Source organism: Sebastes umbrosus, chromosome 3 (assembly GCF_015220745.1).
Source record: "Sebastes umbrosus isolate fSebUmb1 chromosome 3, fSebUmb1.pri, whole genome shotgun sequence".
Classification (NCBI taxonomy): Eukaryota; Metazoa; Chordata; class Actinopteri; order Perciformes; family Sebastidae; genus Sebastes; species Sebastes umbrosus.
This window is the reverse complement of record NC_051271.1, coordinates 1133442-1160126: the sequence shown is the minus strand read 5'-3', so window position 1 is coordinate 1160126 and position 26685 is coordinate 1133442. Positions and strand designations below refer to the sequence as shown.

The 26685-nt window shown below is 42.5% G+C and overlaps 2 protein-coding genes across 6 annotated transcripts in view; one reads left to right on the top strand and one right to left on the bottom strand.

The window, feature by feature from the left end:
• LOC119484981 (NACHT, LRR and PYD domains-containing protein 12-like) overlaps window positions 1-26685 on the top strand; it is a 956516-nt gene that overhangs the window by 461140 nt on the left and 468691 nt on the right. The gene's annotated exons all lie outside the window — the stretch shown is intronic.
• On the bottom strand, window positions 4055-25978 carry LOC119484987 (sodium/calcium exchanger 1-like). Of its 5 annotated transcripts, none has more exons than XM_037764207.1 (11): window positions 25832-25978; window positions 19166-20967; window positions 13276-13382; window positions 9355-9375; window positions 9168-9185; window positions 9057-9071; window positions 6925-6993; window positions 6572-6699; window positions 5630-5729; window positions 5195-5464; window positions 4055-4673 (listed from the first exon to the last, which is right to left on the bottom strand). In XM_037764207.1, exons 2-11 carry the CDS (start codon window positions 20941-20943, stop codon window positions 4297-4299), a joined length of 2883 nt encoding a protein of 960 aa, XP_037620135.1. In that variant the 5' UTR covers window positions 20944-20967; window positions 25832-25978; the 3' UTR covers window positions 4055-4296. The 5 variants fall into 5 exon arrangements, with proteins under 5 accessions (XP_037620135.1, XP_037620134.1, XP_037620132.1 ...); XM_037764206.1 differs by having other exon boundaries at window positions 25725-25859; XM_037764204.1 differs by lacking the exon at window positions 25832-25978 and adding an exon at window positions 23431-23612.

Genomic DNA, 26685 nt, shown 5'->3' with positions numbered 1-26685 from the left:
CTCCTCTTCCTCCTCCTCTTCATCCTCTTCCTCCTCTTCCTAATCCTCCTCCTCCTCTCTCATCCTGTTGGAATAGAAATGTTTCTATCATGTCAGTTAATGTTTTTTAAAGATGTTATTTGACAGTGGAGACTTTTTAATTATTTATATGAACTTTGCTGTGGATATTTATTTATTACTGTAAATACTGTACACAGTAATAATAATAATAATAATGATAATAATAATAGTAATAATAACACTACAGTACCCATGATCCTCAGCTGCTGTTGCCATGGAGATGACTTCAGGAAGTGCTGTGATGGATTAAACACCGATCCACCAGAGTGTCAGAGTGTTTAGTGTTTATGAACCGTCTCTCTGCTCAGCTTTAACCCTTTAATCAGGAGGTTTGAAACAACAATAAACACAGCTGGACTTCATCGTGTTGGTCGTTTATTATTAATCTTTTAAAGGAATAGTTAGACATTTTATTCACTGAGATTATTTGATTTTCTCACATTAAAGCATCCAGACTGGAAACGTAGAAACAGCGAGTAGATCTCTGTAACAGGATCCACCTCCCGTCACCTCTGGACCTCTGTGATGTACCGCAGCACATCTGGATCGTTCAGTCTGTTCTGACATCCAGAGTCTTAGTCATGTCAAATAGATATGGATCTTTTCTCTCCTCTTATTATTCTTTGTCTAACTATATGGGGGATAATTGTGCTTCAAGTTTTAGAACTACAGTTCCCATAATGCTTTGGGAGATGTAAACAGGAAGTATCTCACTTGCAACAATCATTGAAAATAAGAGTTAGAGATCAGCTATTTGACCAGACTACAGCGCTCCAAACGGACGCAGGATACGCGAGGCAGCGTCATGTGAACACGTAGTTAACACCTTAAATTAAGATTTTCTTTAAAGTCCAAGTTAAGATTTCCTTAAAATAAAACCAGTTGCACAAAACATCCTTAAATCTTCTCCTTAAAGGGACTGATTGTAACTTTTTACAGGTATAAATCTACCGGGTCGGGATCCCATGCGCGCTCGCGTGTGGCTGGAGTCTCTGCTCCTCTGCCTCCTTGCCTTCATTCACACACCGCGCTTGTTCTCTCTCTCTCTCTCTCTCCACCTCACGTGCATGCTGCTCACTCCACACTGCAGAAGAGTTAGTTTAGCTCTGAGAATATCTAGTGAATGTTCAGTGGACGTTTGTGCAGAAATAACTGCTGCAGCTCCTCCAGACCAACAGAGGTTTCCCGTGTCTTGTAAAGTGACGGGGCTCCGCAGAGAGAAACGTTATCGTCTCCGACCGGGTGCCGGTGTCTCCCTGCGGACGTAGTCGGGAGGCGATAACTTTTCTCTTCCTGCTTCAGCCCCGGCACCGACCCGCTTTTCCTGCTTCAGCCCGGGAGGCTGAGGCAGGAAAAGCCAACACTAGGATCAGCATTGATTCATGGAGAGACCTTCGTCTGGTCAGCTAATATTACTGCCAAGCAGCTGAAATATAGAGTGATATTGTGCTTTTAGCTGACGTGTGTCTCCTCACTGTGTTGAGCGATGCTCCTTCATGTCTATGTAGAGCGAGCACAAGCGCCAGCCCAAGGCTGACTTTCGTTGACTTAACGGCCACAGGTGTCGCTGTTAACAAGCATTTCTGAAAGTGAGAAATAGTCTCTTTAAGGTTTCCTTAAAATGTTCACGTAAATATTTCATGTTTTTGCCTTATCTTGGTCTTATACTTAAGGAATCCCTTAACCTCTGAATGCAGCACATCTGGATCATTCAGTCCGTACAAAAATGACAAGGTGAGTTCCAGATAGGGATGCTCATTTTGAAAAATGTTCTTAACCAATAACCGACCCTCGTTAACCGATTATTAACCGTTAACCAACAAGATTTGTGCGTCTCATGCATCGGTTAAAATGCTTAATGTCGGTTAACGGTTAAACGGTTGATTATGGTCATCCCCAGTTCCAGATGTGACTCCAGGACTCACTGCTGCTGAAGATGAATAAGAACCAAACGGCACACTGAGGCCTCGCTGTCCTTTTAATATTTGAAGGAAAAACATCAGATAAAATGCGACAGCTCTCACGTTTACATCGTCCAGTCGGCAGCTCGCCATCATATCACAGACGCAGTGTTCTTTGAGGTTACGTATGATGCACTCACACACAAACAGACACCGTTATATTATTGTGGATCCGCTGCCGGAGCAGCTCAGGAGTCTCTGTTTTAAAGAGTTCATGGTTTCGCTACAGCAGACACCTTTAATGGATCCTCCCACGTTGCTCTGCTTAACTTAATTTCAAAATGAACTACATGTCAAACTCAGTGCGGATATTCATCGAGGTGCAACACGACTGCTCCTGTCGCCTCTAACATTTAAAGTCCTGCAGGTTTTTACAAGTCCTTCATCGCCACGCCGGTTCTTCGTCACTGCTGTTGTGCAATGGTTTATACACGGCTGAAGGATTTATGAGACGTGTAAATGTATTTAAATGTTCGGGAGGTTTGTGAGGATGAAGATAGTCCAGACTTCAGCTCTCAGCAGCCAGAGAACGGTCCGATAGAGACACCAGAGGAAGTCCAAGAGGAGTTTCAGGAGAAATTCATCAGGACCGTCAGGAACACGTAGAATCTGTCAGGGAGCTTTGGAAACCCTTCAAATATGTTTTGAACCTGTTAGACCTTTAACATACAGTTAGTATATTAGAGATTAATCAAAATGACCAAAGAAAGATCAATAAAACAGTTATTAGTTGTCTGTTGAGTATTGTTGCAGGTTTCTGAACTTGTCTTGTATGAACAGGGCTCGACAGTAACGCTTGCTCGGGGCAAGTAAACGCCGTATTTGGGCTAATGCCTCATGTAGTTGTCTGATCAGGCAAGTGATAAATAAATGTGATCTTTCTTAGTGATGATGCCCTGATAGTAGAAATATACGTTCAGGAGATCAGCATTAAAGCTTTCATTGGAGTGCCCAGAGTACGCTCGGCCGCCCTAAGGTGCCCTGAATAACTGAACGGTGACGTTACGTTACGTTACGTTACAAACAGCGCTCTGAATATACCAACGGTCCAGTTTGTCAGAGAGCGTTCTGGTGCTCCGAGTGATTACGAACGATAGTTAGTTGGTTAGTTGAAGGAGAACACGGGTAACATCAGGACGATGATGTCTGTAGTTTTTGACGGTAGTTTTGGGATGCTAATGTTGAGCCGCTAGCTAGCTAGCTAGCAGAAGCAAAACTTATCTTTACATCCAGGAACAATAGTGTCCCTCTCTTTTTTGTTTTCCTCTGTCCTGTGTCTCCTCAGTCTCTGTCTCGCATGGTCTCTCTACCGTTGGATCTGTGTAACTCAGCCGAGCTGACCAACCTGGTGATGTCACAGGTACTACATCATGATGGCGCTCTTTTTATAAAAGATGAAACAAAGCTTCTTCTTTCTCTTAAATGCTGACATCTGTCATGTTTGTTATATTATTGTTCTTTAGAGTGGAAATCCCTTCAGTAAACCAGCTTAACTTGGGGTGTGTTTTACAACGATCAGCAAGGTCAAACTACTGTTTCTGTCAATGGAGTCTGGTGGCTTTGAGGAAAGCATATTAATTGTAAGTTTTGTACGTTATTAAATTCTAATAATCTAATAATATACATTTTTCATTTCCGACAAGTAAGTTTGGCTATCGGGCAAATAAAACATCTCATCTACTGGCTGTAAAAGCTTAATGTCAAGTCCTGATGAGTTCCTGTTAGAACTGTTAAATGTCCACCAGAACCTCCAGAAATCAACCAACTGTCAGGAACAAGCTTTAGATTTCTATACAAGCTTTTTGACAAATAACAGATTAAATTAAAGGAACATTCAGGAACTAGACTCATTAGAGGTTTATCCAGACTCTTAGAGGAAATACCTGGAACCTGTCACATTATGCAGGAACCTACTGGAACCTTTAGAAATCCATCAGGACTGTTGAGAAGCTGTAGAATCCGTCAGGATCTTTAGAAACCCATCAAAGTTGTTTTGAACCTGTTAGACTTTTTAAAGAACATAAAAAACTATACAGAGTCCAGCAGAATATTTATTTATCTGCATTTAGAAAGCTCAAAATAACTATTAGAACTACGATGAGTTCATCCCCAGGAACCCGTCAGAACCGCTGCATGTCCTCTAGAACCTTTAGGAATGCATCAGCTGTCAGGAACCTGTTACAACCTTTAGACAAATAACAGAAATTATAGGAACCGGTGCAGGAACCTTTAGAAATCCATCAGGAGGGTTCATCTGTCAGAACCATCAGAACTTTTAGAAGCCTTTTACGTGGCAGTAGGCCTCCAACGAGGAGAAGACGATGTACATCAACCACAGGCTGAAGAACAGGCAGCTGGTGAGGATCTTGGGGACTCTGGGTCCGCCGAGCTCCCCGCCGATCTCGGGCCGGCGCCGGTATATGAGGACGAAGATGGTGATGAAGGCGAAGATGGTGAAGAGTGTGACGGAGAAGGCGAGCGTGCCCGGGTCGACTCTGAACTCCTGACCCTTAGAGTAGTGGTAGATGGCGGCGATGGACCAGGCCACGCCGATACCCAGGAAGACGTTGACGGCGTTACTTCCTGTCACGTTGCCGATGGAGGCGTCGGCGTATTGGTCCTGGATGGCGGACACCTTACTGGCGAAGGTGTCTGAGGTGGAGAGAAAGTGGAGAGGAGTGTTTTAGATCCATCAAGTTGTTGCAAACTTTTGCCTATAGTCCAAACTAGAGCTGGACGGTTCACTACAGTACCTCCTGATTCAATACCATCATGATACCTAGGTGTAGATTTGATATGTATTGCAAGTTTTAAGTATTGCGATTCAATATTTATTTACAAGTAGAACGAAGTTTATTATTGTAGTCTGAGTAACGTGACGTCATATCCGTTCGGTATCCGTCAACCGAAACAAACCTCAGAAAGTATAAAACGTTGGAGGGTCAGCGTGGATACGACCTGCACTCCCATGTTAAGATGTTAGATGTATGGTGACAGTATAGAATCAGGAGATGGGTGGATCGTCCAGCTCTAATAGGATGACGTCTCTGTTCCGTTTAAAGCTGTCAGACTCTTAATGTTTCACTAATCTTGTGAAGTTGTTTTTAGACGACAGCGTCTGCTAAATGAATGTTCTGTGTTTTACTGTAACTGAAGAGAGGTTTGTAACAGACCTGGTACAGATGTGCCCAGAGCTACGAACACCACCGCGGTGACGGAGTCTTTGAGGCCGACGGTGCAGCCGAAATGCGACGCCAGGTCGCCGATGACCGCCGTCAGCATGCCGATGACGGAGATGGAGACGACGAAGCACGCCCAGCCGTTCAGGTAGTCGGTGGGGGGGACTAAGGCGAACAGAAGCTTCCAGAAGACGGTGAGGAAGTGCATGACGTAGTCGAAACAGGAGGGCAGCTTCTCCTCGCCACATTCATCGTCGTCATCACCTGGGCAGGAGAGGGAGGCGGAGCCAGGGGTCAACAAGCTGGTCAGTTTCATCTACAAACACTTTTAATTCTGTGAGTCATTAATGGAGCCGGATTTCTTTATCCGTCCTCGTCTGAACGACCCCTCCAACTACGAGAGGAAACAAACTGGGGTGACCTTCTTACCAGAGCTGACCGTGATGGCGTCCACAAACTGCTCTCTCCAGCTGTTGGTCCCGATCACCAGCGCCAGGTTGGTCTTCTTCAGGAGTTTATCCACGGTGCTCTGAAAAGGTCAAACAATGACACGGTCAGATCCTGTTCCTGCTGATCTTTTTACGGATCATCCCATTAGTTTGGTCATCTGAACACGGATGTTACGCTTTAGATTTGACTGTATGTGTTTATTTTAGGTTTCGTCAAAGATAACACGTTAACGCAGATATGTTTTAACGCCACTAATTTCTTAAACGCATCAACGCAACTTGTGATTTTTAGGTTGCTGCTGCTGTCAGCTCTTTCTTTCTATATAGAGTTTTCCTTTTAATGGCCATTGCATTATAAATATAATTTATATTTAGTTTAGACCGAGAAAGGTTAAGAAACGTGTGGTAAATTGTAAATAATAGTAATAATCCACAATTAAAACTCCGTACTGTATTCATTCATGGAGCTCTGCAAGTCACTGCATGTTCTAGAACACTGTCCGGCACATATTTCAGAATAACAGCCTTGTGTTAACAAATGAAGAAATTCTGTCCACAGAAAAAACACTTACTGTCATGGCCATTTTCAAAGGGGTCTGGTTTGCCATGTTATGATTTGAGCATAGTGTTTTATGCTAAATGCAGTACCTGTGAGAGTTTCTGGACAATATCTATCATTGTTTTGTGTTGTTAATTGATTTACTATAATAAATATATACATACATTTTGCATAAAGCAGCATATTTGCCCATTCTCATGTTGATAAGAGGATTAAATACTTAACTATCTCCCTTTAAGGTTCATTTAAAACAGATACAAAATATGCGATTAATCACGATTAACTATTTTAATCGATTGATAGCCCTAATATTTATTTTGATGTTTTAATTATGATACCATTTTAAAGGGAAACTGATCCCACCTTGAACTCGTACGACTCCTCGATGACGACCTCCAGTTTGATGTGCTCGCCCAGCATCGGTCGGCCCATCTCCGCGATCCGCCTCTCCTCCTCCTCCTTCTTGGTCAGAACCTCCTCACCTCCCTCCTCTTGGGGTGGGAGACAGAGAGACAGAGAGACAGAGGGACAGAGAGACAGAGAGACAGAGAGACAGATAGACAGAGAGGGTTTAATGGTAAAACTCATCATCACTGATGCTTCACAGTCAACAAGGATCAGAACAACACAGGAGGAGTGGGATGGATGGATGGATTTCATGGAAGATAGATGAATGGAGATGGACAGATAGGTGGTGGACAGACAGATGGACGTACCTGTGATGTTGATGATGGCGGAGGGGGCGGGGTGGTCTCGTCCCTGGACCTTCCTGTAGACGTCTCCACCTGAACAGGGAACCAGAATCTGAACCTGAGCCAGAGAAAGTCCTGGAACACCACGGCCTCCGTACAACGACAACAACAACAAAAACAACAACAACAACAACAACAACAACGACTAAAACAACATCTGGGAAAGATGAACGCTGTAAAAGGATGACTTTCATCCATTGAAGCCGTTTTTTAACTGGATGGAGGAACACCAGCGTCGGTGTTGGACAGACTCTGTGAATGTTTAACATCCGGCGGTGTGTTTCCACTCAGCCGTGTGGCGATGACGCTGGAACAAACCTCAACAACATGATGAATAATCTGAGATTATGATAATAACAGCTGCTTCGTCTTCTTATGGATCCATGAAGCTGGAGAGAAACATGTTGGCATGACCAACAGGAAGTTTGTCTGAAACTAAATGAAATAAAAAAAACACAGAGCATGCTCAGTGAGACGTGACCTCAGAGGAGATGATTTCCCATCAGCCTCAGCGGTTGAAGAGGTCAGAGGTCGAGTCAGTCGGTGAAGAGAAGAGCATCATCGCACCACGGGGTCTGTGAGGTCAGCAGTGGTTGACGTGCAGCGTTGATGCGTGTAGTTAGGACCCTGGATGTTGACAGTAGAGTTCACTAACCCGAGCCGTCGTTGGGACCAATCAGATGTTTTTTTGGCGTAGAGCTTCAGACTTGTTGAATTATTTTGCGTTAACGCAAATTAATTTACAACAACTAATTTCTTCAAAGCAACTTGTGATTTTTAGGTTGTAACAGCTCAGTTTTAAAGCTAGAGTGAAGATACTGGTATCATATGAAACTATAAAACCTGATGAATCCATCGGTACCAACCATGTTAGACTAGCTGGTCATGAAGGAGGTTAAATAACGCTCCAAAGTTACACTAAATGTTGGCGAGGAAAAACTTTCATGTCCATTTTCAAAGGGGTCCCTTGACCTCTGACCTCCAGATATGTGAATGAAAATGGGTTCTATGGGTACCCACGAGTCTCCCCTTTACAGACATGCCCACTTTATGATAATCACATGCAGTTTGGGGCAAGTCATAGTCAAGTCAGCACACTGACACACTGACAGCTGTTGCTGCCTGTTGGGCTGCAGTTTGCCATGTTATGATTGGAGTATATTGTTTTATGCTATATGCAGTACCTGTGAGGGTTTCTGGATCAATATCTGTCATTGTTTTGTGTTGTTCATTGATTTACAATAATAAATATATACATACATTTACATAAAGGAGCATATTTGTCCACTCACATGTTGATAAGAGTATAAAATCTCCCTTTAAGAGACATTTTGAACAGATAAAAAAATGTGCGATTAAGTTGCGATTAAATATTATAATCAGTTGACCGCTCTAGTTTTTATTCAACGTAACTTTCATAAACGGTCGCTCGATATACTACGTTACTCGCCGCAGCCGTTCGCGGATTTACAAACGTATTTGTGTCACGTCAAAGTGAAACATAACCTGCAACAAAATACCTAATTTCCTTCCAAACATAATTGAGAATGCAGTTTAATTGTATGGGAACGTAGTTTTTAGGAAAAATAAAGGAAAAACTTATAGAAGAGTAAACGCTCCTGTAAAACCCCAAATGACTCGGGCGTCATTGAAATATTAGGATCTAATTGTGACGACAGATTAAAACCAACATGCAGTGAAAGACGCTGCAGAGAAATTAACTTCAATGTTGGAGACAAATGATTTGTGCCGAGTTCATGGTGTTCAAAAATCCAAATTTGTTGACATTGGTTGATATTTATTTGTATTTGTGAACACCGTAGATGACTCACGAATCGCCGCACAGATCCGTAAATCTCGTTTTTATTTGTTCTCACATTTGTAACCAGTATCGACACTAGTTTGTCTCCATATATTAGACGTCCGCTACCAGTTGTGATGCAGCCAGGAGAACATTTAATATTATAGATTGAATGATAAACGGGAGGTTTCACTGTGACGTGTTGGGGGGTGCATCTCTGTTATTGTACATGTTGTTGTTTTAAAGTGCAGAAACACTTTAAAGCAAACATTTCCACCTCTAAGAGGAGTCTTACCATAACGCTGTTGGTCTGGTAAGAAGTCAAACAGGATCAGTTAACTCAGATCAACAGGAAACATTCCCGTATGACATCACTAGAAATGAGTCTGTGTTTGTGTTCACTCACCTGTTTTCACGAATCCACCTGAAAGATTAGAAAATATGAAACAGGAAGTCAACATTAGTTCTGATTTTACATTTTCATTCTTCATTTTAATAATATAGAAACTGAATTTGAATGCTGGCGGAGATCTGATGAATGAATGAAGAAGACAGAACCAGAAACAGTCAGCAGGAAGATTAAAGCAGCTTACCGACTTCCTGAAGCAACATGGCTGAAGAGAAGAAACAAGACGAAGCAGAAAAACAAAAGAGATGAAAACAAACTAGAAGTTAAAGAAAGAACTCGGCTCAGTTTAGTTTGGTTTGGTCTCATTTAAAATCATATCATCATTTTTCATCATCCCTCCAGTCCAGCAGTCAGCAACCTGCAGCTCTTTAGCTCCTCTCCAGCGGCTCCCTGTGGAGTTTTAACAATGGATATGAATAACTGTTTACATTTTTATTTGTCATTGTTGTAGGTCTATGTACTGTGAGTATTAGGGCCACATTGAAGAAAAAAGAAAATCTGAGATTTCGAGAATAAAGTCGTAATATTACGAGAATAAAGTCATAGGTTTACGAGAGTTATAATATTATAAAGTAGTAATTTTACATGTTATTTTCTTTTTTTCTCGTAAAATTATGACTTTATTCTCGTAATATTAAAAAAAATTCTCGTTAAGTTATGACTTTATTCTCGTAATATTACGACTTTTTATTCTCGTAATATTATGACTATTCTCGTAATATAACGATTTTTTTCTCGTTAAGTTATGACTTTATTCTCGGAATATTGCAATTTTTTTTTGTAAAATTTTTACTTTATTCTCGTAATATATAAAAAAAAAGTCTCGTTAAGTTATGATTTTATTCTCGTAATATTACGATTTTTTCCCCCTCAATGTGGCCCTAATACTCCGTAGTACATTTCTTTTTCCTTTTTTTTTGCCTAAAATGGCTCCGTTGATAGTAAAGGTCGCTGACCCCTGGTTTAGACAAACAAGTCATTTGTAACTGAAAATGATTTGTTTATGGCCATTCATCTAGAAAATTCTATGTCCTGAGAATAAACCTGTACGTTAAACAGACATCACCAATCAAATCAAGATAAAGAAGAACTGGGCCCTGAACGCTACATTGATGAACATGAAGAGAAAACGTGTTGGACTGTGAGACGTGCTGTTTAGTGTTTAATGTGACATTAGACGAATACACACACAGGCAGGTTTAATACGACAGGGACAAACAGACCGTACACCTGTCCTAAACTGTCCCACCATGTCCCAACCAGTCATAACCAGTCCCCTTCTGTCCTGTAAACAGTCCTAATTAGTCTCAACTTCTCTTGACTGGTTACATGTCATAGTTAATCTGAACAAGTCTAAACCAGTTCTGACTGGTTCTATAAACCCTCCAATAATGGCTCTGACCAGTAGGGTTGTGACACAACCGCGTCAAATGATATCAGCCGATTGAATGGGCGTTATCAGTTTTTTTTATCAGCCTCATAGATCTGGGTTAGAGGGGGCCTGCTGCACCTACTAGTAGGTTCAGAATACAAGGAGACGACGCCGACCTCTAGCGGCCGAAGTGATTATAACAGGAGCAAAGGAGGAAGTCAGGTGACGTAGTATCGACCTCTTCTCCGTCAGTAACCATGGTGACGTGTTTAGTGGAGGCAGAATAATCCTCTGAACACGTTAGCTAACGCTGGCTAGTAAGTATTGTTGGCTTGTTTTTTTAACATTGGCTGAAGAAAATCCTAGTTTCTCTCAACATGTGCCGTCACTCTCTCTCCAGGATCACCAGTGGGAGTTGAGAACGTTAACATGAACCAACGGGACCAGATTAGACCACTACGCCGCTGGAGACGACTGCAGGAGGAGGACACGGCTGGCTAACGTTAATTCTGCTCTCCTCCCAGTGAAGTCGTCTCCTGGCGGCGAGGAGTGAGGCAGAGGGACCGCGACCCAACGCTGTCCTCTGTTGGACTCATTTCCTGTAGTATGGTGGAATTAGCAAGCTGGCTAACCAGCCAGTCACTAAATGAGTTAACAACTTAATGCTTCATCCTCACACTCTGGTCTCAGCGTAGGTAAGCACCGTGCTATCACCAGATGAGGGACGACTTTGTTCGCCTCATTTTCTATGTTTCATGACAGCACGGTGGAATTAGCGAGCTAAGCTAGCTAAGTAGCCGGCGGTCCGACCAGCGGGCTGTTGGCCAACGGCAGCGCTGTAAAGATAAACTGAGGGCGTATAAATCTTTGGATCTCTATAGTTAACTATCCTTCAGTAAAGTCAGTCAGAAAGAGAGTCGGACAATATCGGAGAAGCGTTTCAGAGACGGAGAGAAAGGGTGGTGTAGCTCGCTAGAGCCTCCAATCACAGTTAGTCATCTCTAATGTTGTGATATCTGGATTCTGGCAGCCAACAACACAGCAAGATGACATTTTAGATGTGTAACTTTAGCCCACTGCTAGTGTTAGTTAGCCTCCAGTCTTTCCTTTGTTTAGCCTCCAGCTAACACCGTGACCTCATCATGACCTCATTATGACCTCATCATGACCTCATCATGACCTCATGATGACGTTGGCTATAATGACGTTGGCTGGTGCAGTTTGGCCCGTCTGAAGCATCAGAACTGTCGTGATAACGGCTGATGGCGCCCACTCAGTCGGCTGATAACATTGTGGTGAAGGAGGAAGCAGCACAGCGACAGTAACAGGAGCTAACAGGAGGAAAAGAGCGCCTCAAGGTAGAGGAAGGAAAAGTGAAAGGTCATCAGAGAGGTCAAGGTGCCTCTTCACACCTGTCCATCTCCTCTTGTTCCAACATGGCTCCTTCAGCTCTATGTAGAAGCTGGCCTGCTTATCGTACTCCTCGTGGTCAATTATACTAACTGCTATGGTCTTCCTGTGAACACAGTGGGGGGGGGGAGGTCAGGGGTCAGGGGTCATGCATTAGTACACCAACACACATTCAAACACATTCATAGAGGCTGATAGATGCAGTACGACAGGACTCCGTCGTTATGGTGTCACCGTGGCAACGCCGTGGCAACAGGGATGAGCTCACCTCATCTGGCCTTCAGGGAGGAGGGACCGAACTTTGAGGTTAAAGTCACAATGAAACCTACACCTACACCTCGTGGTATCCAGTCAGACACACTGCTGATTTCATTTCTGAGGTTTTGACAATAAAGTTGCAAAGTAGGAGAAACTCTTTTAGTAAATAAAGTCAGAGCTTTTCAAGTCTTGGATGGACATGAAACTTATGGAGGACAGAACCTGCCAAAATTAAAAATAAATGAATGAATAAATAAATGACTCAATAAATAAATAAATAAATAAATAAATACAAAAATAAATAAATAAATATGTCATTAAATGTAGCAAAAAATTATATTAAAATTAAATGTAGCCATTAATTAATTGATGAAATGTGACATAAATTGATATTTCTTTACTTCTAAAGAAATGTAAAATGAAATGTATAAAGAAATGAACACCGAAATAAATAAGTTTGGGGAAATAAATAAATGGTTAATTGCGAAGGGAAAATGCAGAAATAAATAAATAATGCAATACGCAAATGACCCAATAACGGGTACTCCTTGATCTGACATTTTCAACTTAAATCAGTTGTTACAGTTGTCAAGACGCCGTCTATGCATCATGCTGGCATGGCACTGCTGATCTGATATTGATTGATTATCTCACCTCAATAACAAAGCTTGTTTTTCTTGAGCGTTAAATAAAATGCTGCGAGCGTGGCTGTTCTGGGCTTCCGTAGAGATTACTGTAAAAAAATGATGATTCTCAAGTTCTGCGGCGTCTTTTTCTATGATTTCTACGTGGATTTATGGACTTACACATCCTGGGGAAGTGTAAGTCACACTGAATGATATCAGCCTGTTCACATTTCACTGAGTGATGAAGAGGAGGAGGAGGAGGAGAGTTTTGATGCAGTGTGCTCTGACATTCATTGTGACTTTAACAGTCTAAATATCTCCGACAGATTGCTCGGTGTTGTTTCTCCCTGTGAGGTGTTGAGGTGAGCTTGAGTTAACAGAGGTTAAAGGTCATTAGTGAAGAGGGCGGGGTTACAGCACAGGAAGGCGACGCCCCCACCTTTCCTCTCACTCATCTCCAGCAGCCGAGGCTCTCCCATCTCTAGGAAGAAGTTCTTGTTTTTCTCATATTCTTCATCATCAATTATATTGATCTGAATAGTTTTGCTGAAACAGAAAAAGCAGACGGACAGATAGAAAGGTTGCAGGAGGAGGAGAAGTGTGCAGACGTTCTGAAGTGATGAAGAAAACATGGTGGATAAAAGGTGGATGATGTCAGAGACGGTGTTGGAGGTGGTGGAGACGGCAGGAAAACAAAACAACATTTAGAGAAACATTTCCTGAAAGAGAAGCACTGATGGTGATTGGTTCAACTCCAACCCAGCCGACAGAAAAAATTTACCGTTTTACGTTTCTGCAAACCACGGATACGTTGAATGTCTACGTTTTTGAACCAGAAATAATAGTTTCATAAATACGTTTCATATCAGCCTCGTATCACACTTACAGAAATGCACAATATAACAACGTGATAAAAACATGGTTAACGTTTAGGCAATAAAACTGCTAGGTTAAGGTTAGAAAAAACATCATAGTTTGTGTTAAAACAATAACATAATAACGTAACGTAATAGTGTAACGACGTAACTTAATGACGTAACATAAGAATGTAACGTAACGTCACGTAACATAAGAATGTAACAACGTTATGTACACCGTAATATAACAACGTAAGGTAACGTCACTTAACAACTTAATGCAACAACGTAACGTAACAACGTAACAAAACAACATAACTTAACAGCGTAATGTGACAATGTAACACAACATAATGTAACAACGTAAGGTAACGTCACTTAACAACTTAATGCAACAACATAACGAAACAATGTAACAACGTAATGTAGCAATGTAACATAATGTAACAACGTAATGTAACAATGTAACGTAACAATGTAATGTAATGTAACAACGTAATGTAACAACGTAAGGTAACGTCACTTAACAACTTAATGCAACAACATAACGAAACAATGTAACAACGCAATGTAACAACGTAATGTAACAATGTAACGTAACACCGTAATGTAACAGCGTAATATAACAACGTAAGGTCACGTAACGTCACGTAACGTCACGCAACAACATAACGTAACAACGTCACGCAACAATGTAACGATCATGAATAAATAGCAAACGCCCAAAATGCCGAACTTGAGGCTTCAAAACGGCAGTCCACAAACCGACGGGTGACGTCACGGTGACTACGTCCACTTCTGATATTCAGTCCGTGGCTGCACTACGTCAGTTGCTTTGAGACAATGCAGAAACGTCGACATTCAACGTATCCGTTGTTTGCAGAAATGTCAGTATCTGACATAATCGTATATTTGACACTTGGACTTGTGGTCAGTTCATGTTCCAGCTGCAGATGGATCAGTGATACAGGAACAGGAACCAGAAGACCAGCTGGTGATTAGATTAAAGACGAGTGTTGAGTTTCCAGTTCAGACCAGTTTGATTTCAGGTCACAACATGATCCAACATGAAGAAAGTGATGACACAGTTGGTTTGTTCTGCCTTCAGTGATGGAGGCTTCACCAGGCTGCAGGCTACAGCAGCCCTCATTGGACAGATCCACTGAGTGTGTGTGTGTGTGTGTGTGTGTGTGTGTGTGTGTGTGTGTGTGTGTGTGTGTGTGCATGCGCGCCAGCGGCGTGGAAACAGAAAGTCGCCTTCATCCATTTCCATGTTTATTTAATACCAGCAGATTGATGGTTTGGAGGTTTCAGGACACGTTCTTTGGTCACAGTTTTAGAAAACGTCGACCAAACTAAAGAATAAGAGTTGATATCCTGATTGATATTAAACGACCTGAAGATGATGTAAAACAGTTATTAAGGAGGACTAAAACTAGGAGCTAAAAGAGGCTAAAAAACTGTTTCTCTGCGTTCACAACCAAAGACATGTTACTCTAACACGGAGTCACTAGATTTAATATTAATATTAGTGGATCTGCTCATTATCTCTGCATCTTTGACTGGAGCCCGATCAGTTTTCTGTAGAGGGAAACCGACAGAAGTGGAAATAAAGCGCATGGTGAGGTTTGGACGGTGGCTGCCAGCCAGCGGCGACCTCCCTCGTGGTCGACGCCGCTGAGAGGAACCAGCTGCAGTCATCTGTCTGCTTTATGGGCTGAGCTCTGGACGATGAGCAGGATCCCACTGCTGCTCAACGCCGGCTGCCTAATAAGGAAGAGAGCTGCGTGATGTTTATCTGCTGTCACGCCAGGAGCCCGTTAGGACTAACAGCGGGACAAAAGACATCTGAGACACCCAGCTGGAGATCCTCTCACACTCAGAGAGAAGATGGAACAAGTGGGAGAAACAGAAAGTCTGCAGCCGGTCAACAAACATCCAACAACCACTTCAACCCCGACAACAACATTGGAAACACACGCTTAAAACAAATTAAATATGGTCTGTCACTAATATAAAGGGGGACTCACAAGAGATGGATTAACAACACTGAGGGGCGAATTCACAAAAAGATTGTGGGGCGTTTGTGGCCGCTAAACCTGCACTAATAAGACAAACAGAAACCACAGAGCACCGCAGAGGGTGAAATGAACCCCTAAAGGCCGTTACACATCGAGGGCATGACGAATAAACACGAAAGTTCTAAATACTCGCCTGACAATATTACCCATCAAAACCATTCATACCATCAGCGATGCAAATTGAATTTTTGAAATTGCAACAATGAATAAAAAATAAATGCCAAAATAAAAATAAATGCCAAAATAAATAAAAGGGGAAATTAAAGAGAAGAGTAAATACAAGATAAATAAATAAAGAAGCTAATTAAAACAGATATATCAATTTATGTCACATTTTATCAATTAATTAATACATTTACTTTTAATATTTGTTTACTACATTTAATGACATATTTATTCATTTATCAAGTCATTTATTTATTTATTCATCTATTTTTGATTTTGGCAGCTTCCCTCCTCCATACAGTTAGCAGACAAGTCAAAAATCAAACTAACTATCACATCAATGAAAACAATGTTGGTTAAATCATTAAAATGGAGCGTAAAAAGAAACAAGAATATTTATATTTTTCCTTTAACTTCCAAAAACTTTTTTTAATTTACTTGTTGATAAAATTAATTGAAACTTAATTTATTGGACTCTTCTGTTTGTCTATTTAAATGTTCCTCTGGGATAAATAGATAAATGGTTAAATGCTAAATAAATAGAGAAATACAGTAAAGGAGCTAAAGACTAAAATGATCAATTGAACGATAAGTAGAAGAGTAAAATAAATCAAGTTTTAATTAAATGACCTCTGAAGCTGACTGGTTATAATATCTCATTTATTTAATCTGCAACAACAACAACACAGATTATTTATTAGCTGCAGTTCGAGCTCATCTGGAGGAAAGACGTCACTCAACCACCATGAAACTGTTAGCAAACACATTAAAACACGCTGCTGCTGCTGAAACACCTGCGACCAATCAGATGTGACGGATGTTAGTCAGCTGTCAGAGGTTTGATGGAAGCTAACAGGAAATGATCTCCGAGCTCTGCCGTAACCTGATCGCACTCAAATAATCCCGTCCACATAAACAGCAGCAGAGTGAAGCTCCTGTCTCACAGAGCAGCTCTGAACGGACCCAAAGATCCTCTCTGGGATTCTCCAACAGTGTTCACATCAAGAGTGAAGCAAATCTTCGCCTTACTTTACTGGCGTGAGTTGGACCGCCGCTATCATCTGTTCATTCTCTCTAGACGCTCCGGAGAGGAGGAGGAGCTTGTCTCCATGGATACCAACAACTTTTCCTCCATCAGCCATGGAAGAAATAACCTCTGTTGCTGCTTTGTCTACATTGGTGAAGTCCCAAAAAAGAAAACCAAACGCCGTCGTGTCTGGGTTCATAACGTCACCCGGCGGCGAGCTGTATTCACATACAGTGACTGTATCTAGCAGCCTCACGTCTCTACTGCGGTATGATCCCAAAATAAACAGATTGTGCTGTGATTTAATATCAATAACCAGATCAAAATGATGCTGAAATAACTACATAATGATGCTGATTAGTAAAAAGTCTGAATTCATGCTTTGTCAGGTCTGTTACCATGACGACAAGCAGACAACTTTTAAAATGCTTGTTTTCTGAATGGAGTCTGGATGGATCAGTGTCAGGCTATGCAGCTGCTCCATCAACACTCAACATGACGTCATCTAGAGACGTTGTTGTTTCTACCAGAGACAGTCTGTGGTTTCTGGTCTCTGTACAGATGTAATGGACTATCGTAGCTCTGGGTGACCACAGATGCATACTACTAGCTTCTCCAGACCAACAGAGGTTTCCTGTGTCTTGTTTCCCGGCGGCTGAGTGGCGTAACAACAACAAGACTCTTAGTTTCAGATGTTTATACACTAAATAAACTAATAATATATTATTCCATTTCTGCCATTAGATCCCTCTAATTGGTCCTTTAATATAAGCCTACAGAATTGATGGTACATGGAGATTATTAAGACACTAATATTGATAAGTGAATATCAACAATGAATAAATGTGCAGCTGATGAATGGGTCCAACTAGCTGGTCGTATCCGGCTGACGGCTGATATCTATATAAGGCCGTCCCAGCAGGATGAATGTAGGGCAGCGTCCTCATCAATACTGAGACAGAGGACCAGCGTGGCACCTTTTCCATTTCACTTCCTTCTCAGCCAGCGGCCGTGTTTATGCTCTGGAAATAAACCTGTTGTCACGACATTCCTGCTGCCGGCAGACATGGAAAGAGTCTGCAGCCTGCAGCCGCTATGTGAGGCATGTAAACCTGTCACATGACCCACTGGAGGCGGAGCTACGGTCCTAAATCCCTGATCATCAATACTTCCTATCTCACAGCCTGCTGCTGATTCACTGGGTATTGAGCCTCGGTGCTTTCAGTGAAGAAACCAACTGACACGTTCTCATTCTTTTACTATTCTTTGATTTCCTGATTTAAACCACAAATGTAGATGTTATTTCATTCAAACTATGTTCTTGTGTTCAGACAACATGAGGCTGTGATGACCTATTCCTTTACTTTGGTGAAAAAAATTTTGTTCCTCAAAGTGTCTAAAAAAAGTACAGTTTTTGTATCTGTGCCAAAAAAAGCAGTTTTAATTTTGGCAGCTATTTCAGATCTGTGGTTCCTTCAGATGTGGTGGTGTTTACCGTGTTCACCAGTAGAGTTCACCAGTAGAGTCCTTATTCACGACCTCCGGAAGTGGAACGTTTCTGAAAGAGTTCAGGACTTGTGACATGCTTTATCGTGTTGACAGAAACGGTGCATAATAAGTTAATGTATTGTAATTTTAGTCGTATATTGTTTTTCTTCGTAATTCTAAAATATGTCTGAGGAAAATGTTGATATTCCCAACGACCTCATCTTTCTCCTCTGTCTCATTATGTCTTTAAATGTCCTGCATTTATGTTACCTACTTGCTAGTTTGCCAAATCGTTAGTCTCTGTGGCTTCTAGACGCCGACTGAAACGTTAATATTGCCGTTGCTTAGCAGCGGTGTTCTCACCACTTAACCACTTGAAATAGGGATGCTCATTTTGAAAAATTGTCTTAACCGATAACCGACCCTCGTTAACCGATTATTAACCGTTAACCTACAAGATTTGTGCCTCGCATGCAGCAGTGCACCAGCTGCAGGAGCACAACAGGTATCCGTTGACGGGATTAATTAACTCAAAAGCTGAGCGGCTCAGAGGAGCGGCTCGTCTCTTTAAGGAGGAAAGCTGGTCCACCTTAACAGCCCACCTTAAGAGGCGGAGCCGGAGTTGCAAGATACAGGAAGTTGGCTCCGGTCTCTCCCTTCAGTATTTACATGATTCATTCACTGGAGATTTGAGGGAAGATTTGTACTTACAAGATCTCGTCGTTCTCAAACTCCAGGACTCCATGTGTGTCTTCAAAGTCCTCGCCTCCTCCTTTAGCCGTCCCCTCCATGGTTTTGTACGGCACCACCACAACACCGCGAGCTCCCGAGGTCCGGATCACCTTCACCTCCATCACCCCGATGCTCTCGCTCACGGTCACCGCCGGCTCCTCAAACGTAAAGATCCCGGCGTGGTCGTCATCGAAGATGGTGACGGTGGCCGTGCACGGCAGACCTAAACTTGCCAGGGCGTCCACGTGGTTTGCCTTGCACTCGTCTGAGCCTGCGCCCTCTGATATGACCTTCACATTGCTAAGGTGAACCAGGAAATGCTCATCCTCCTCAAAGATGTCGTCATCAATTATGTCAATGCGGATTTCCTTTTCGGTCTCGCCTGGTTTGAATACGATAGTTCCTTCAGTGAACCGGTAATCTGAGCCGGCATTTGCAGTTCCATCTTCAGTCCGGTAATCCACTGAGACGGTGCTCGTTAGGTCTCCGCCACGGCGCACAACATTCAGCGCTACACTGCCACAGTTCTCCAGACACTGGTAGGTACCAGGGTCAAAGAACACCTTGGAGGAAAAGTCGTTGAGTGAAACCTCGGAGCAGATGTCGTGCTGGTTGGCCCTCTTTGCTTGGTCAGCGGCGTGCTTCTTCAGGATGTTGCCTGCTCCCGTCATGATCCTGGTCGCCTGACAGCGGTAGAAAGCCCGACTCTTCTGTTGCTGGGATAAAACTTGGTAATTGGCGAGCTCCATCAACTGCTCCATCTCCTTCTCAGGATGTTTCTGTTTCAGCTCCTTCAGGATCCTGGCCACCTCTCTGCGGGACTCATCCTCGTCCAGCTCCTTAAAATCAAACTCCTCTCCGTGGGAGTTGAGCATTCTCCCTTCCATTTCGATGTCGACCTTCGAGGGAAGCTCTGGTTCTCCCTCTGTTTCGATGATCATCCCTTTCTGCTTCCCTGCTCTGTATCGTTTGTACATGTATTTGTAGAAAAGAAGTCGGCGGTCAGCCACGTAGGCGAGTCCAACACACAGGGGGAAGAAGAAGAGCGTGAGCAGCCCCTCCCATATCTCAACAACTCCCGGAGAAAAGACGGCCAGGATCAGGTAAAGCCAGATGTATGCAAAGACGCTCCAGGTGGCAGTGATGAAGAACACCCTGAGGTGCTTCACCTTCCTGGTTTCTCCTTCAGGGATCACAGATACACAGAGGCCAATGATGACAAACATGTTGAAGGCGGCACTTCCTACGATGGTGTTAGGGCCCAGCTGGCCGGCGTTAAAGTTGTGACCGCAAACCTCCACGACGGACAGGAGGATCTCTGGGGCGGAGGAGCCCAGCGCCATCAGGGTCAGGTTGGACACCGTTTCGTTCCAGATGCGCACCGTTGTGGTGATCTTCTCACCGTTTGGTTTCTTGATGGTGATCTGTCTCTCCTGGGAGGTGATGACCTCAATGGATGCCATGAAGCGGTCAGCGATGATGGAGACACCCAAGAACATGTAAAACAACCCCACAAAGTAAATGGTGGCTCTGGCGAGGCGGTCGGTGAAGGCGGGGTTTTCTGGCTTCCATACTGGCAGGATAACGCCTTCAACGCAGCCGGTGGCGCCTCCACATTTGGTGCTGTTGCTGAGCGTGTTGTTGGATGCCAGAGAAGAGCCTCCGGCTGCAGAATACGGAAGCTCAGTTAAGATGATGGTCAACAAGGAGAGCAGCTGATAGGTGGAGATCAGGGATGAGGTCCCGGCTCGGCTCATGGTGACACTCGAGCTCCTTTAAACCTGCGAGACACAGAAGGAGACTCTTTGGTTTTTGTTGGATCGTGTTTGAAACTGGACTTGACTCGTGCTCCACTTCCCTTAAACTGAAAATCTTTTCCTTCTCTGGGACACTAAATCTAACTGTAGATGTTGTGAATGTTCACATATGATTTTAAAACAAGATGTTCTTAATACTGATTTCTACAATCTTTCTCAAAAGTAATTTACTAGTAATTCAGACTGTTCTTGTACACAGTTCCAAACCATTCTCACTCCCAACTCTCAGATACCGCCGCCTCGGTATCAGAGACCGACCCACGGGGTTCCCCTCTAGCGTTACTGTTGGACGAACCAGAGATGGCGTGTCACTCCACGCTCGTTACATGCATAGTGTCCTTTCAAAATAAACTTCTGTTTTCACAGGAAGTTAGGTTTAGGCAACACAACCACTAAGGCTGGGACGATTCACCTATCTCCCGATTCAATACTATCATGATACCTGGGTGCCGATTCAATATGTATTGTGATTTTTAAGTATTGCGATTCGATATTCTTATTTATTGTGATTTCTATTAACTTGTTTACCTCTAGACCATGAAGGGAACAAGTTGAATCACTTCAATTACACTTCTTGGAACTTTTACTTTGGAAAATCTCTAAATGAATCCAGTATAAATGTTTGATTTTCAGCATGTATGTAGTCAGAGATGTCCTGAAGTCAAATATATCAGGATCATTGTCAGGAATTATTGATTACATTTATTATCCAGCAACCTAAAAATCTTAGATTAAAGACATTTTCCTCACAGATTAGTGGTATTTTCTTTTTAATTTATAAGGGATATGTAATGTTTTACACTTCTGGTGAATATAATCCATCAATCTGATTTCCATAGATGTATTTTGTATATACAGTTCCCTTTGTTAACACCTTATTTTGAAAAGCGGACGTAGTCCCACGTGTCTACTTCCTCTAACTTCTCCAAGGTGGTCTCTAGCTCTCCCGTCAGCTCCGTTCTCTTTATCCATCCATGGTCAGCTCCATCGGGGCCGTTTCAATGCAGAGAACACAAATGTCAGTATCTGGGTGCTCTACAGTCGTAGCGTCGGCCCATTTGACCACGGAGACGAGAGCGGCGGCCGGCTCCACCGCCACGTTACCGCCATACCATAACGTTTCCTGTCCGTGACAGAGTTAGCATGCAGCTTTAGCTCTGCTCTGTCTAGCTCTGCTTTTCCTGTCAATGTGTGAAACCCAAAGTGTTTCCATCCTTTACTGGATGTGTAGTGTTTTCCACGCTGGATTTAACATGGGAGGGTGCAGGTCGTATCCACGACGACCCTCCAATGGTTTCTACTTTCTGAGGTTTGTTTTGGTTGACGGATACGGAACGGATGTGACGTCACGTTACTCAGACTACCACAATAAAAGCGGTAACTGCCTTCTACCTCCACAGAGACTCAGATGAAGCAGACATATCCATTCTGGCATTAAAACATCGATTTAAAAATTGTTAAAGAAAAAATCACGATACATAGGTGAATGGATTTTTTTTCCCACCCCTACTGTCCACTTAGTTCGAGTTAGGAAATGTTCTTGGTTGACGTCAACTTCACTGACTAATGACTCACAGGACTGACGATACCGACGAGTCATGTGACTAAAGACTGATGCGACAAATTAAGTCAACGTTACTTTTAGTTTGACGGGACGTGAACAGCCGTCTCCTGGTTGAAAGTCTTGTGTTTGTTTGACTCGTCCCCATCCCGCCCTGAACGGACTGAACATATTGTTTTATGCTAAATGCAGTACCTGTGAGGGTTTCTGGATAATATCTGTCATTGATTTGTGTTAATTGATTTCTAATAATAAATATATACATACATTTGCATAAAGCAGCATATTTGTCCACTCCCATGTTGATAAGAGGATTAAATACTTGACTAATCTCCCTTTAAGGTTCATTTAGAACAGATACAAAATGTGTGATTAATTTACGAATAAATATATTTTATTATTATAATATATATTAAATATTTTAATTGATTGACCGTCCTAGTGATAATGCAAATAATCACTAGTTAGTTAGATACTTTATTTTAGAACAAAATCTATTTGTCCTTTTATAACTCACATTAATTAACATTAAATTGTTATTAATATCAGACTGGATATTTATCAAAAGAATTTAATTTAAGTGAGAATTTAAAACAACTTGTTCCTACATACATTTTTAAGGACATCATAAACATGATTATATGCATCAGCAATACATCATAATACCATATAATATACTGTATTATAACATCAAATATACTGCTATACTACCTGCTCTATTGCAGTATTATCCCTTACGATAACACAGTTACACATCAGACTGTATATAAAGTACTCTACTACTACTACTACTACTACTACTACTACTACTAATACTACTACTACTTCCACTACTACTACTGTGTAGATTGAAATCAGAAACCTACCGTAGAAGAAGAAAAAAACAACAACGGGACTTTTTTTTATCTAAATCTGAAACACAAAGACGAGAGAAGAGTTTTCATTGTGGAGCAGAAACTAAACGTTAATTAAGCATCAAGTTCTTCTTGTTCTTCTTGTTCTGCTGCTGTGAAACAATTAAAACCCGTCAGACGAGAGACAGAGACACCGTCACCAGTAAACCTCTACACTGACTGTTCAACACCAACCTCCTCCTCCTCCTCCTCCTCTTCCTCCTCCTACTGCATGTGATTATCATAAAGTGAGCATGTCTGTAAAGGGGAGACTCGTGGGTACCCATAGAACCCATTTACATTCACTGATCTGGAGGTCAGAGGTCAAGGGACCCCTTTGAAAATGGACATGACAGTTTTTTCCTAGCTAAAATTTAGCGTAACTTTTGAGTGTTATTTAACCTCCTTCATGACCAGCTAGTCTGACCTGGTTGGTACCGATGGATTCATCAGGTTTTATAGTTTACTCTGATACCAGTTATCTTCACTCTAGTTTTGAAACTGCGTTATTAAATTGTGTTAATGCGTTAAAGAAATAAAACTAATTTGCATTAACGAGTTATTATTGTGTTAACTTTGACAGCTCTAGTTGTTATAGTGACCCGGCCGTATATAAAGCAGCTGTATTTATTCCCATCTCTACCAGCTGCAACATTAATACACATTACACATTAATGCTTCAATAATCATAATATCCAATAATATACTACATATATTCTGCATAATGAGTACTTTTGGTGCTTTAAGTATATTTTAATACTAATAGTTCAGGACTTTTACTTCCAGTTCCACAAAAGAGACATTTCCTCTCTAAACTAGAGAAAACAAATTTGTGTTTCACAACTTCTTTCTTCCATTATGTCCCTCAGATTTATATCTAGTGACCCATTGGAGGGCACGACCCCTAGGTTGGGAACCACTGGACTAAACTAGCTAATAAAACTAGCTCCACCTTGACTAGCTACAACCGATGTGTTAATACATCAGTAACGAGTACTTTTACTTTTGATATGTTAAGTACATTTTGCTGCAACCTAAAAATCACGTCGCGTTAACACGTTATCACGTTATCACGTTAACTTTGACAGCCCTAGTTATATAATATATCAACGTAAAGGTCTGTATGTGTCTGGTGTGTAACAAAGAACAGGAATCGTGGAGCATTCTGGAGCGTCGGTGCCATTTTGGGGGGGATAACGTACGAAGCGAGCAGCAGGTTTTTACTCCGTCTACTGGAGGTAATACTCCGTCTACTTGGAGGTAATACGCCATCTACTGGAGGTAATACTCCGTCTGCTGGAGGTAATACTCCGTCTACTGGAGGTAATACACCGTCTACTGGAGGTAATACACCGTCTACTGGAGGTAATACTCCGTCTGCTGGAGGTAATACACCGTCTACTGGAGGTAATACTCCGTCTGCTGGAGGTAATACACCGTCTGCTGGAGGTAATACACCGTCTGCTGGAGGTAATACTCCGTCTATTGGAGGTAATACTCCGTCTGCTGGAGGTAATACTCCGTCTACTGGAGGTAATACTCCGTCTACTGGAGGTAATACACCGTCTGCTGGAGGTAATACACCGTCTGCTGGAGGTAATACTCCGTCTGCTGGAGGTAATACTCCGTCTGCTGGAGGTAATACTCCGTCTGCTGGAGGTAATACACCGTCTGCTGGAGGTAATACTCCGTCTATTGGAGGTAATACTCCGTCTGCTGGAGGTAATACTCCGTCTGCTGGAGGTAATACTCCGTCTGCTGGAGGTAATACTCCGTCTGCTGGAGGTAATACTCCGTCTGCTGGAGGTAATACACCGACTACTGGAGGTAATACACCGTCTATCATACAACTAAACTGAGAAACACCTGAACTATCCCTTTAATAACTCTGATTATCTGACATCATCTGAAATGAATAAAGAACAATCATACATCATCATCATTAGGACTTCACTACAACCTGACTCATAACATTAACTGTAAAACATCATCACAGTTTTACATTTTCTACGTGAATGAACAAAAACATGATGTCTTTTACCACCTGACATAAAGATAACTGCACAATCAGATCTTTACTACTACGACTAGAATATTACTAATCCTTCTCTACTTCTCTACAAACACATTATTACTGCAAGATTATTTAGATAACCGCTTAGCAACATTACCACAACATCGTCCCAACGTTTAAACAGCATCACTCTCACAATACAACAGTACTACTATACTACTACAACAGTACCACATCAGTACCAGCTCCCTACCAGCAGCAGCATCATCATCTCCTCCACAGCTGGATGAAACCTGCAGCTGGATGAACAAACTGAGTGAATTCTGCTCCTCGTCGTCCGGTCTGAGCGCCGGTACTCACCTCGCCAGCAGCAGCAGGAGAAGAGGAGTGCGTTGAGGAGGGAGAGCGGCGTCCGATAACTGCTCTAAATTTAACAGAAACACACATTGTTCTAAACATGGCCGCATAGCTGCCGGTGAGCTGCTTATCGTCGCCCTCCCAGCGGGCCATGGCCATACAAGGCTCTGCGGGGCCTGGGGCCATCCAGCAGCTCCTCATCCTCGCCGACACGTGGGAGAGATAACGGCTAACAGCTAACGGTAACGCCGACGAGCCACAACAGGCAGGAATGCTGGGATAAGTGTCCCCCCCCCCTCACAACAGTGATTTTCCACTCAGAGAAGTTGACATCCAGAGACCTGCAGACCCCACGAGGTCCTGAGGACGTTCAACAGGAAGTCTGTAATGAACCTCAACGTCAGGTCGGAGCAGACGCAACCACGACTCAACTCAAGGTCGAGGCAGATGGCCGTCCACCCGGAGCCTGGTTCTGGTTCTGCCCGAGGTTTCTACCCGCTAATGGGGAGTCTTTCTTGCCACTGTTGTACCTGGTGCTCATTAGAGGATCTCTAGATTATACAGTAGAGGGTTTAGAGCTGCTCTGTATTAAAAGTGCCTCCAGATAACTTGTCTTATGATTTGACGCTATGTAAAGATTAATTGAAATGAATTGAATTGAACTCTTGAGCGCTGTGTGCTGGCTGTCCTCTGGGCAGAGACAAACCAGTCTCACAGGAAGGCGTATAAATACCACCACATTACACGACATTCAGCATGTCAACAGGACGCATTTTAGCTTTTTCGTGTGTCATTTGTACGCCACACAAATGTCCGCAGTTCAGACAAGAAAACCACTTAGTTAGGGTTAGGGAAAA

Coding starts and splice junctions, on each gene's coding strand:
- LOC119484987 (XM_037764207.1), bottom strand. CDS start 20,943: ATGAGCCGAGCCGGGACCTCATCCCTGATCTCCACCTATCAGCTGCTC. Junction 13,383..19,165: donor TTTGAGAACGACGAGATCTT/GTAAGTACAAAT, acceptor TTTCTGTTTCAG/CAAAACTATTCAGATCAATA. Junction 4,674..5,194: donor TCTGGGCACATCTGTACCAG/GTCTGTTACAAA, acceptor TCTCCACCTCAG/ACACCTTCGCCAGTAAGGTG.